This window comes from Monodon monoceros, unplaced genomic scaffold (genome assembly GCF_005190385.1).
Source record: "Monodon monoceros isolate NGI ecotype Baffin Bay Population unplaced genomic scaffold, NGI_Narwhal_1 Super_Scaffold_20, whole genome shotgun sequence".
Classification (NCBI taxonomy): Eukaryota; Metazoa; Chordata; class Mammalia; order Artiodactyla; family Monodontidae; genus Monodon; species Monodon monoceros.
The window spans coordinates 74031040-74044851 of NW_021703777.1; the positions used below are offsets into that span (position 1 = coordinate 74031040).

A 13812-nucleotide genomic window follows, 5' to 3' on the forward strand; every position below is an offset into this window, starting at 1 on the left:
TATATGTTTAGGTGGGCAGAAGAGCAGACTGGTTTTTTTGTTTTTCTTTATAGTTATTCATTGTACGATTTTATCCCTACAATATATGCAGAAATACATACAATTTTACTAAAGAACCTCAACATAATTGTGAAAAAAATTTTGTGTTAAGGACCCCCCAATTTTACATTTACATAAACCTATTATAATTGTCCATTTAAAAATTGACCATCACGCACCTGTGGACAAATCCATTTGGAAATTTTCATCTTCCTTAGTGATCTCCAGCAGTGTCATCGGAATCTAAAGTCAAGTATAAATAAAACCTCAAAAACTATTGCTTTGAAAAAATTGATCTGTTCTCTGCAGTCTACATTAAAAAATGTCATGCTTGTTTTACCACTTCGTTTCAAGACAAGGCCTCTAATTAACCCCTTCCCACTCTCTTCCAGTCAGATTGCTGAAACTTTGGAGCCACCATTCCTATTTCTTCTTATTATCACTTGGCCTTCCCACCCAATTTGATGGGCAGCATGACTGATTCGAACCTTGAAGTAAAGCAGCATCAAAGTGCTCTAAGATGCTGTGGGAAACAGTATGGCAGTTCTGCAAAAATTTAAACGTAGAATTGCCATATGATCTTCTTTTAGGTATCTACCCAAAAGAACTGAAAGCAGGGACTTGAACAGATATTTGTACACGTCCATGTCCATAGAAACATTATTCACAATGGTCAAAAGGTGAAAACAACCCAAATACCCATTGATGGGTGAATGGATAAATAAAATGTGGTATATACATACAACAGAATATTATTCGGCCTTAAGAAGGGAAGGAAGGAAACTGTGATACATACTACCACATGGAAGAACCTTGAACACATTATGCTAAATGAAAAAAGCCGGTCACAAAAGGACAAATATTGTGTGATTCCACTTATCTGAGGTACCTAGAGTAGGCAAATTTATAGAGACAGAAAGTAGAATAGTGGTTACCAGGGACTGAAGAGAGGGAGAAATGGGAGTTACTGCTTAATGGATATAGAGTTTCAGTGAGGGACGATGAAAAGGTTCTGGAGATGGGTGATGCTGATGGGTGAACAACTATGTGGATGTACTTAATGCCACTGAACTGTGCACTTGAAATGGTTAATTTTACATTATGTGTATTTTACTGCAATTCTTTCAAAAGTGACCTAAGATTGTATGAACTCACGCAACATGTAATGCCACCAGTATGCAGTAGAGGGCAAAGGAGCGTAAGCTTCACAGAAAAGCTTGATTCAATCACTCCTCCAGCCAATTCTAGTCCTGTCTATGAATCGTCCACACCTGCAGCTCTGACAGAGACGCTGCAAGCCTGAGGGTAAGAACTCTTTAGTTTTGTCTGCTGTTAACACTCATGAAAACGAAATAAGGGCTGCATGGTCTTTTCTAAAGAAAATGGGAGGAAAGTAGAGTTGTTCCGATTTTCAGATTTTTCAGACTTATTCAGTAAATGGGAGGAAAGTAGCCTTGTTCAGATTTTCAGTATTTATTATTTTGCCTATACTAATCTAAATGTTAATGATTAGTGAGTGACCTTGGGCTTACTATTGATCACTATTGATCTGAGGAATTGTCTTGCAGGTGCTTGAGGGTTTGGGTTTCCGGAAATTTATGACACCTAGCAGAGTATCAATAGCTTCGGAGAGAGGCACATAAGGTAGGAAGAGAGGAAGAGGCCACAGTGGCAACTAGTCCCGGCAATGGAATTAGCCTCGGTAATCACACCCTAAGCTCTTTCATTTCAGAGTTTGAAATGCCTTCCATTTGGGCTCCCAAGGAACCAGATAGGTCTGGGTTCAAATTCATGCTCTACCGCTTATTCACTGGCTCACCTTGGGTGAGTTACTTAACCTCTGAGTTTTAGCTCCTCCATTTGTAAAATGGGGATAAAAGTATCCATCATTTTGTTGGGTTGTTGAGAGGATTGAACAAGATAATGAATGTATGGAAAGCATTTAGCCCCGTGCCAGGCAAACAGGAAACACTCATAAAATGTCAGTCTGTCTTACTCTTATGTTGTAAAGATTATTCAACATTCGATGGTTTTTAACCCCTTCTCCATTTTTTGTTTTTGCATCATTGGGAAAAGAGAAATTAGATGTTTAAGTATTCTTTGGCAAGCCACCAATAATCATTTCATGGTGTCTTTGGACTTGGACTTTTAAATGATAAACTATTAAAGAAAGTCATTCTGTTTTTCACCTGCTTTCAGCACCCAGTAACAGTAGCATGACTATGACAGTAACATATTTATTGACTGCATCTTTCATCAAAAGTTTGTCCTACTTTTAAAAATGCTTAAATGAAATGCCATAATTTATACGCATTGCCTGAGAGAGAGGACCTTTTTATTTTACTATATTAAGAGAAGTTCAGAAAGAGTTAGTTCCTCTCACTTCTTTAGAATAAGTTTCAGATGAGGTTGTGGTATTGGGCAGAGAGAAGAGTAAAACATGGGTAAAACATGAAAGCTATGACATCTCAACTTAGGGGATTCCAGATAAAGCAACTGGGTTGCTTTAGCTCCTAGACATAGCATTTTTCAAGGGCCATAGCTCCTAGACATAGGAGCAACTTAAAGTAAGTCGCTATGAACTGAAGTACTCTGTGAGATAATAATGTTAAAAACACCTCATCTTCTTAATGACTATAACTGCCAATGTCCTACCAAGCCACACTGGAACCTGAGACAAGAGGAAAAATCAGTAATACTAACCCTGTCTTTATGAAAAAAATTTGATATTTTGTTCATTATGGATTTTATATTAATTTAAAAATATTTTATTAAAATATTATTTATCTTGATTACTGAGTTACTTGGTGCCTCTTAAAATATGTGCCTGAAATCACCCTAGTCTTGGCCCGGATAACTGCTACCATTTGTGATATGCTAGGTGTGATACCAAGTGGTTTATATACATTATCTCCTTTATGCCTTAGTGATCAATTCCTATCACTAAACTCATTCTCTGATTATCATGCACTGCATCATAACAGGAATTCATAACTCCAATTAATTCATCTGATACATATTTTTGAGAGCATATCATGTACCACATTGTGCTAAGGAATAAAAAATTGAGATAATTCATTTACTCATATATACATTAATGTATTTACTGAGCACATGCAATGTACCAGGCACTATTCTCTGTGCTGGGAATACAGAGATGAGCCAGATTGTCGGACCCCTTCTCTCATGGGTGTAAGCAGTGGGGAAGTAATCAACAAACAAATAAATGAACAAAAGTTTCAGATAGTGGTAAGTGCTCTATTTTGTAGAGAAATAAAATAGGATGAAGGGAATGAACACCAAGTTAATCTAAACGGCCTTTTTTTCCCATTTAAAAAAATAATTTATTTTGTTTATTTATTTTTGGCTGCGTCGGGTCTTCGTTGCTGCATGTGGGCTTTCTCTAGTTGCGGCGAGCGGGGGCTACTCTTCGTTGTGGTGTGCAGGCTTCTCATTGCGGTGTCTTCTCTTATTGCAGAGCACTGGCTCTAGGCGCGCGGGCTTCAGTAGTTGTGGCTCGCGGGCTCTAGAGCGCAAGCTCAGTAGCTGTGGCGTACGGGCTTAGTTGCTCCGCAGCATGTGGGATCTTCCCGGACCAGGGCTCGAACTTGTGTCCCCTGAACCAGCAGGCGGATTCTTAACCACTGCACCACCAGGGAAGCCCAAAATGGCCTCTTTAGATTAGGTGGTCAAATCAGATTCCTTAGAGGAGGTAAACTTTAAGCCAAGACCTAAATGGTAAGAAAGATCCAGCCAAGGAAAGATGAGAGAAGAGCATCCCAAGCTGAAGGAAAAGCTAGGGTAAAGGCCCTGAGGTTGGAGCAAGCGTGATGTGGCCAAGGAACAAAGAGAGGGGCAGTATGATTGGAGTGCAGAGGGTCAGGAGAAGAGTTATATGAAACGAGATCCCAGAAGGAAGCAAGACCAGCTCCTGGGAGACGTTATAATCCAGTATTGGGAGTTTGGATTTCATTCTAAGTGCAATAGTACATTAGGTAGGACATAGGCAGGGTGCTGTAACAAGTGACCCCAAAATACAGTGGCTTCAACAAGACAGTGCTCTACATAATGGCTCAATCCATGTCAATCCTTGTAAGTAACTGACCTAAAACCTAAGTTGGGTGGCACTTGCAGACTTATTCACTGGATTCCTTGAACTGTGTATAAGGAAACGTTAAAGACTCAGTATGACGTAGTGAGCTATAATTTCATTGATTAATGTATTATAGTGTATTTTGAAAACAGATTTATCTTGACTCACCCTAGAGAGACAAGATAGCAGAGTGGCTAAGAGCCCAGGCTCTGCACTCACCATGGGTTAAGTTGTGACTGTGAGGCAGTTACAGGGCCTCTCTGAGAGCCACCTTGTCTACCTGTAAAGGCTGAACAGTGATAGCACCTACCTTACAAGGTGGTGGTTGTAGGAATCAATCTACAGAAAGTCAGTGAATGGTAGTTGTTATCCAAAAAGATATCAGGTGTCCACTGCCTCATTTGCATGAGAGTCAATATAGCGTGGAGATGCTACTAGACATGCTGAATATATGGATTAAAATTATGGTATTGGCAACTAATTTATTTTGCTGGATTCCTAAAATCTGGAAAATAACCATGGACATAAAGGTATATCACAGAGACTCTTTTTTTTTTTTTTTTTTCCAGTTCGCGGGCCTCTCACTGCTGTGGCCTCTCCCATTGCGGAGCACAGGCTCCGGACGCGCAGGCTCAGTGGCCATGGCTCACGGGCCCAGCCGCTCCGCGGCATGTGGCATCTTCCCGGACCGGGGCACAAACCCGTGTCCCCTGCATCGGCAGGCGGACTCTCAACCACTGCGCCACCAGGGAAGCCCGAGACTCTTTTTTTATGTTGGTATTTGTTCTTATTTTGATCATTGGATGGTATATTAAATGTTACAGAAAAAGGAGATGACCAAGAAAGGGCTGCATGGGATGGACTGGAGGAAACAAACATGGAGGGACTATCTCAGTGGAAAAGTGAAAGGTCAGTTCTGGGCCTGCCCCTCCTCAGCCCCACCCCCAACCAGTGCCTTTCATGGTCCTCTTCCACTGAGGGCACAGTGGACAAGGAATATCAAAAATCAACATTCTCGGGCTTCCCTGGTGGCGCAATGGTTGAGAGTCCGCCTGCCGATGCAGGGAACGCGGGTTCGTGCCCCGGTCCGGGAGGATCCCACAGGCCGCGGAGCGGCTGGGCCCGTGAGCCATGGCCGATGAGCCTGTGCCTCCGGAGCCTGTGCTCCGCGATAGGAGAGGCCGCAGCGGTGAGAGGCCCACGTACCGCAAAAAAAAAAAAAAAAAAAAATCAACATTCTCTCTTCACACTCACGTCACAGGATGCTTGACATGACATTTCTGTTTCCCTTTCCCTATTTTCTATGAAACAATTTTATAAAGTATTTTCACTTGTAAGTTATCTTAGGAAATATCAACATGTTTTCCAGAATTTCTTCACTTCAACAAGAACAACCACAACAATAAAATCAGACAGGTTCTAGAGAAAGAAAAATCCAGCTGAGAGCAAGTAATATTCCAGGTATCCTTTTGTGTTAGCTCTGCCAGTTTTTCTCCCCACCATCCCTGCGTGGGTGCATACACACACACACACACACACACACACACATGCACACAGCTTCTCAGAACAACGGGACAGCATGAACAGTACAGAGAAGTCTCACTACACCGTGAGTTTGTCTCTTGTTCCTCCTGCTTGTCTATGGGAGTGACCAGTCTGAGGGAGACTGAGGGTCAATGTGTATTAAACACATGCAAGTAGAAGCAGGAAAACTCTCACCACTGCTAGTTACCTTCCCTTGTGTTTTCAGAGTTCCTGGTGTGGGAGGACGTAAAGTTGAAGAATTTACTAATTTAATAGTAGAATCTAACCACTTCTCACCACCTCCCTCTCTACCTTCTTTCTTGCATGAATTATTCCATAGTGTCCCGGGGCTCTTCCCTGCCAGGTTTGTGCCCTTCCAGTCTTTTCCAACAGACAAGCAGAGGACTCATTAAGATGTACGTCAGAATCTGCCACTCCTCTACTCCACATCCTGTACTCGTTTCTTATTTCAGTCAGAGGAAAATTCCCAATCCTTACAAGGTCTGACGTCTTCAATCCGCCTCCCCCAATTCCACAAGTCATTCCTCACATTTTCCAAACATGTCCCCCCGCCATCAGGTCTCTGAACTTGTACCTGCTCTCTCTCTCCAGAATACTCTATCCCCAGACAACAAGTGGCTCACTTCCTCACTCCCTTTAGATCTTTGCATGAAGGTCCTGTGAGGCCTTTTTAGACCATCCTGTACAAAATATCACTCCCCAGTCACCCTCAGGTCCCCTCATTTAGTTACTTTCTTTCTAGCCCTGATCACCACCTAACAGATAAATTTATTATTTTGTGTATAGTCTCTCCTTTCTTACCCCTTACTAGAATATAAACTGAGTCAGAAGAGAGATTCTATCTGCTCTATTCACTGTTATATCCTCAGTGGCTAGAAAAAGTGCCTGGCAGGGTAGGTACTCAATAAATATCTTGAATAATAATATGAAATTCTTAGTTCTCCAACCACCTCTGTTCTGTGTCTAATCAAACACTTGAAGCCTGATTCTTCTCTCAAAATCCTCAGAATTCTGCATCCATGAGTTTCTTCATTTATAAAGTGTGGGTAATAGTACTTCTCTCCCAGAGTTTTGTGATGGATAAGTGAGATAATATACGTGAAGTGTTTAGTATATCTCTTAGCACCTCAAAACGCTTCAAGAAATGGAAATTCTTTCTATCATTATCCCTATTTGGCAGTGATCCAGATTGCTTTTGCCACCAACCTAAAGACATATGGAGGCACAAGGACAGGAACCATGTTTATTTCCATGTTTTGGACTTTCTATACACATGGGTAAGTGTTATTGAAAGTCAGATATTCACTCAAGAGACTCTCTATGTTCACAAATACAAAGTTGAAGAACAACTTCATGGCATTAATTCAGGGGCCCACAGCATTCAGTGATGAAGAATTACTTTCACTGAGGACTTATGTCCACACAAAAACCTGTACACAGATATTTATAGCAGCTTTATTCATAATTGCTAAAACTTGGAAGCAACCAAGATGTCCTTCAGTAGGTGAATGGATAAACTGGGGTACATCCAGACAATGAAATATCATTCGGTGCTAAAAAGAAATGAACGATCAAGCCATGCAAAGACATGGAAGAAACCTAAGTGCATATTACTATGAGAAAGGAGCCAATCTGAAAAAGGAACATACTGTATGATTCCAACTATATGTCATTCTAGAAAAGGCAAAACTATGGAGACAATAAAAAGACAAGTGGGTGGGCTTCCCTGGTGGCGCAGTGGTTGAGAGTCTGCCTGCCAATGCAGTGGACACGGGTTCGAGCCCTGGTCCGGGAAGATCCCACGTGCCGCGGAGCAACTGGGCCCGTGAGCCACAACTACTGAGCCTGCGCGTCTGGAGCCTGTGCTCCGCAGCAAGAGAGGCTGCAACAGCAAGAGAGGTCGCGACAGTGAGAGGCCCGCGCACCACGATGAAGAGTGGCCCCCGCTTGCCACCACTAGAGAAAGCCCTCACACAGAAACGAAGACCCAACACAGCCCAAAATAAATAAATAAATTTATTAAAAAAAAAAAAAGACACATGGTTGCCAGTGGTTATGGGGTGGGCGGAGGATGAATTGGCATAGAGGATTTTTAGGGAAATGAAAATACTCTGTATGATACCATAATGATGAATACACGTCATCATGTATCCATAATGTATCCAAACCCTTAGAATGTACAACACCAAGAGTGAATGATAGCATAAACTATGGACTTTGCATGATTATGAGGAGCCAATGTAGGTCCGTCAGTTGTAACAAATGCACCACTCCAGTGTGTGTGTTGATAATGGGGGAGACTGTGCATGTGTGGAGGCAGGAGGGATATGGAAAATCTCTGTGCCTTCCTTTCGATTTTGCTGTGAATCTTAAACTGCTCTAAAAAAATCTTAATTTTTAAAAATTTCTTTTCATTTTCTTAAAGCTTTCAGGCTATCAAAAGGGGATGTGGCAGGGGGGTGTTGAATATGACCTAGCAACACAGTTCCTAATTTGAACTGGGTGAGAGGAACTTCTGCCAACTATTATATATCTATCTCCCTTCTGGGAATCCTGACTTGCCTCAGTGATGGGGGTGTGACACAGTACCTGGCTTGGAAATCTATAAGCCAAGCTCTGAGATCAAGTCAAAGACTCAATAAATGGGTTGGAACCCTAATCCAGATTCTTGGTGAATACAGTCAGATGTTGGCATTAAAAAAAAAAAAATCCTACAGGGTTTAACAAATCACATAACCACTTAACATTATATGTTGTCTTTCCAGGATTTGAACTCATCTTCCTCATTCATATGAGGTGATGTGTGAAAAAAGTCATCTGAGGTGAACCAGCGATAAAATCCTCAGAATTACAATGAAACATATCAGAAGCATTTACGTATTTTGTAGTATTGTTACGTCAGTGCATAGTGGGGCTTCAAAGCTGCCAGAAGAAACAGAATTGACCACCAACTGCTCAAATGCGTCTTTAAGAAAGGTTCCTGAAGACTTGACCCCAACCACAACCATACTGGATTTGTCCTACAACCTCCTTTTTCAACTCCAGCGTTCAGATTTTCATTCCTTCTCTAAACTGAAAGTTTTGATTCTATGCCATAACAGAATCCAAGAGCTGGATATCAAGACCTTTGAATTCAACAAGGAGTTAAGATATTTAGATGTGTCTTACAACAGACTGAAGAGTGTAACTTGGTTCTCGCTGGCAGGTCTCAGACATTTAGATCTGTCCTTCAATGACTTTGACACCGTGCCTACCTGCGAGGAGACTGGCAACATGTCACACCTGGAAATCCTAGGTTTGAGTGGGGCAAAAATACAAAAATCAGATTTCCAGAAAATTGCTCATTTGCATCTAAATACTGTCTTCTTAGGATTGAGAACTCTTTCTCATTATGAAGAAGGTAGCCTGCCCATCTTAAACACAACAAAACTTCACATTGTTTTACCAATGAACACAAATTTCTGGGTTCTTTTGCGTGATGGAATGAAGACTTCAAAAATATTAGAAATTACGAATATAGATGGCAAAAGCCAATTTGCAAGTTATGAAACTCAGCAAAATCTTATTTTAGAGAATGCCAAGACATCCACTCTGTTACTTAATAAAGTTGATTTACTCTGGGATGATCTTCTGCTTATCTTCCAATTTGTTTGGCATACGTCGGTAGAATACTTCCAGATTCAACATGTGACGTTTGGAGGTAAGGTTTATCTTGACCACAATTCATTTGACTACTCAAACACTGTAATGAGAACTATAAAATTGGAGAACGTACATTTCAGAATTTTTAATATCCCACAGGAGAGAGCCTACTTGCTTTTTACCAGAATGGATATAGAAAACCTGACAATATCAGATGCGCAAATGCCTCACATGCTGTTCCCTATATATCCTACGAGATTCCAATATTTAAATTTTGCTAACAATATCTTAACAGATGACGTGTTTAAAAAATCTATCCAACTGCCTCATTTGAAAACTCTCATTTTGAAGGACAATAAATTGGAGACACTTTCCTTGGTGAGTTGCTTTGCCGACAACACATCCTTGAGGCACTTAGATCTGAGCGAAAATCTGTTACAACATGAAAATGATGAAAATTGCTTGTGGCCAGAAACCTTGATCACCATGAACTTGTCATCCAACAAATTTGCTGATTCTGTTTTCAGGTGCTTGCCCAGAAATATTCAAATACTTGACTTGAATAATAACAAAATTCAAACTGTCCCTAAAGACATTATTCACCTGACATCCTTGCGAGAGTTAAATCTTGCATTTAATTTTCTAACTGATCTTCCTGGGTGCAGTCATTTCAGAAGACTCTCAGTTCTGAACGTTGAAATGAACTTAATTCTCAGCCCATCTCTGGAGCTTTTCCAGAGCTGCCAGGAAGTTAAGACTCTAAACGTAGGAAGAAATCCATTCCGATGTACTTGTGAATTAAGAGATTTTATTCAGCTTGAAAAATACTCAGAGGGCATGATGGTTGGGTGGTCAGATTCATACATCTGTGAATACCCTTTGAATCTAAAGGGGACTCAGTTAAAGGATGTTCATCTTCCTGAAATATCTTGCAACACAGCTTTGTTGATTGTCACCATTGTGGTTATCATGCTAGTTCTGGGGACGGCTGTGGCCTTCTGCTGCCTCCACTTTGATCTGCCCTGGTATCTCAGGATGCTAGGTCAATGGACACAGACATGGCACAGGGTTAGGAAGACCAGCCAAGAACAGCTCAAGAGAAATATCCAATTCCATGTGTTTATTTCATACAGTGAACATGATTCTGCCTGGGTGAAGTATGAATTGATTCCCAATATAGAGAAAGAAGATAGTTCTGTCCTGATTTGCCTTCATGAGGGAAACTCTGACCCTGGCAAGAGCATTACTGAAGATACCATAAACTGCATTGAGAAAAGTTATAAGTCCATCTTTGTTTTGTCTCCCAACTTTGTCCAGACGGAGTGGTGCCATTATGAACCCTACTTTGCCCATCACAATCTCTTCCATGAAAGTTCTGGTTACATAATTCTTATCCTACTGGAACCCATTCCACTCTACTGTATTCCTACCAGGTATCCTAAGCTGAAAACTCTCATGGAAAAGAAAGCATACTTGGAATGGCCCAGGGATAGGCGTAAGTGTGGCCTTTTTTGGGCAAACCTTCGAGCTGCTATTCATGTTAATTTATTAGAAACCAGAGAGATGTGTGAACTGCAGACATTCACAGAACTGAATGAAGAGTCTCGAGGTTCTGCAATCTCTCTGATAAGAACAGACTGCCTACAGAGTCCCACCCACCCCTAGGGAAATCGGGACCTGAATACACTGTTAGGATATAAATTGATACAACCTTTATGATGGCAATTTGGCAATATCTATTAAAATGAAAAACTATCATTCCTTCATGTCAGTTCCTTGAAGGAGCTCTAAGAATGTATCCTATAGAAATGCAATTTGCAAAGGTTTATGTAAAGAAGGTATTCATCCTGGCATTGTTTGTAATCATGAAAAATTAAAAACAGCTCAAATGTCCACAAAATAAGGATTGATCTAACAAATTATAGTACATTAATGTAACAGAATATTACACAGCCATTAAAAAATGAGGTAGCTCTATATTTTCTGGTATGGAGAAAGTTATATTTTGGTTTATACATTGAAATAGGAGTCTAAAGGAATATATACCTGTACATTGGTGTAGTAACAGTGGTTAGGGTCTGGAAGTTTGGATTACAGGGAGCATTTGGTTTCTATGTTGTATATTTCTGTAATGTTGGAGTTGCTTAGAATGAATCTATACTTCTTTTGCAAGCAGAGAAAACAATAAAGATAATGTTAAAAGCCTACACATCCTACTCATTTTGTTTGATCGTCCCTTCTAGCCTCACAGTTCACTGAAAGAAAACAAGCTCTCTTGAATTTTGCAAAGTTATATTTCAAAAACAAACATCAAGAACAAACATGTTCTTTCCCTATTGGCTCACCCACATGATAAAGGAAGGAAATGCCTTTAAGATCTGACACCAATCACCTCTTACACCCTTGCAACCTATCATTGAACCCTATCAAATTATTGGCCCTTTCCCAGAACACTCATCTCCTTTCATGCCCCCAGACTCTAGAACTTGACATCATGTCTGCCTGTGATACCTTTCCTGACTTAGTTCGTTTAGGAAATCTTACATATCCTTCAGGTGCAATCCAAATGTCGACTCTTCTTTGAAACTTTCCTCATTTCTTCCCCCAAACATGATGTTCCTCTATTCTCTACAACACTTGAGACATATTTTCATCACCAAACTGATGCTATATCTTTAAAAAAATATCCCTTTCTTACTCTTCTATGAGCTCCTCAAAGGTGAGGACAGACTTCCCTCTGCCCTTGTATCACCGGCAGTTTGCTCAGTCCACGGTTCAGAAGAGATGCTCAATGAATGTTTATGGAATGGACATTGGGTTAGCTAGAGGAACTTAGTAGGGACTCAACTGGCTTCAGGAGAGAGAGTGGAATTTGAAGGCAAATTTTGAGAAGCTGAAGAGGAAGAGCAGGAATAGGTGAAAGGAAGAGAAGACTGAGAACCCAGAATTGACGGATTCCTGAGTACAGCTTGAATCAGGTGAATTTGCCAATATTTGGTTGTTCTTGACTTACAAAAATATCTATTTCAGCTCATTCAAGCTAATAAAACCAATCTCCTAAGCAGGCTAAAATTGGGCTCTGCATCTACCGTGTTTCCTTATAGTTTGTTGTCGTATGAATTCCTCACACTAGTAGCCATTAAAAAAAAGTGGACTCAAGAAGGTCAGCCTGAGAGTGTAGGGAGAAGGCTGGTGTCAATCTAGAAGCCAGGTTGTACTTCCATTTGGCCGATGGCCAGTCTGCTCTGAGGAGCTCGAGTTCAGCAGCCCTGAGGCTGAGTGTCTCTCTTCTTCCTTCCTGGTGAGCCTTGGTCTGTCTGGTAGAAGGGGAAGCCCGAGGCAACCTCAGTGGAGAGATGGCAGAGGATTGGGGGAACACCTCTCCTCCCAGGCTCCCAGCAGCTGGGCTGCTGCTATTAGTGTGAGTCACGGCTTCGGAAAGAGTCAGACAGACACTGTGTGAAGACTTTGTCGATCTTGCATAAAGTAGCGTGAGACTCTTACCTTTACAGATTAATTAACTTGGAACAAAGAAAGAGGATAACATCAGCCCTAAAGCTGTCAGGATTGGGTTATTCATGGCAGTTATTCCAGTCCTCAGTTTAGTAATACAGTTTTTTAAATAGACATTTTATTATAATTTTAAAAAATAACACATTAGGCTTAGTTCTCAGCAACTTCTAATTTTAGCAGCTGGACAACCCCTAAATCTTCCCCACAATTATTTGAGATCTAGATTCTATCTGCAGTCTCTCCCTACTCACCAGGGCGTCCTGCATTTGCAACCTGATTCACATTCCTAAAACAACGATCTTGTTCTATCAGTAACTTATGACGGGAGGCAGCTTCTCAGATTAGCCACCCTTTGTCCACAAGCCAGAACGTGTTCTTTGTATAAAGGATGAAGAATAATTGGGATCCTGGCTTCCCCTGGAGGTTGTGAGGACAACTTCACCACTGGTACTCTGCTGGGGAGACTTCCCATGGTCCCTTAGCTCCGTTTTTCACCTGTGTGAAGCTGGTACTGATCTCAGTCCTCCATTATCATTTTTCTATTTATTTTGCTTATTCCATCTTCCCCCACTAGAATGCAAACTCCTTTAGAGCAGAGATTTGGTCTATTTTGCTCACAGATGTTGTTTCCACCTCTGCCCAGGACAGTGCTTGGCACATGACTACTCTCCAAGGATTTTCCAAAGGAAATATAGTTTGTCTGTAGACGCTTTGTTGATTGGCCGCCTCTGCTCTTCTCAGGTCCAGCAGGGCAGCCAAGGCCACCCACTTCAGTGTCAGCCTTTGTTGTACATCAGGCACATAGATTTACTCGGCAGGGAGCCTTCCTCACCTTCAATAAGTATATTTTTGCTTACACTTTCTGGGACCAGCCGTCCCTGGGTCGTCTCCCCCTGCCCCCCACCTTTGGCTCTCCCTTTACTTCCTCCTGTTGGGATCCGCTTCATCTCAGGGGCTTGCTGTGGACAGCCCTTGAACGT

At 41.3% G+C, this 13812-nt stretch overlaps 1 protein-coding gene across 3 annotated transcripts; it reads left to right on the forward strand.

Annotated features, from left to right (window-relative positions):
- Positions 1–1294: 1294 nt before the first annotated feature.
- Positions 1295–11520, forward strand: TLR10 (toll like receptor 10). Of its 3 annotated transcripts, none has more exons than XM_029236051.1 (2): positions 1295–1344; positions 8443–11520. In XM_029236051.1, exon 2 carries the CDS (start codon positions 8531–8533, stop codon positions 10982–10984), a length of 2454 nt encoding a protein of 817 aa, XP_029091884.1. In that variant the 5' UTR covers positions 1295–1344; positions 8443–8530; the 3' UTR covers positions 10985–11520. The 3 variants fall into 3 exon arrangements, with proteins under 3 accessions (XP_029091884.1, XP_029091886.1, XP_029091885.1); XM_029236053.1 differs by lacking the exon at positions 1295–1344 and adding an exon at positions 1629–1683; XM_029236052.1 differs by lacking the exon at positions 1295–1344 and adding an exon at positions 4906–5041.
- Positions 11521–13812: the final 2292 nt, after the last annotated feature.

Excerpts from the sequence above, each read along its gene's own strand:
- TLR10 (XM_029236051.1), top strand. The coding sequence starts at position 8,531 with ATGAAACATATCAGAAGCATTTACGTATTTTGTAGTATTGTTACGTCA.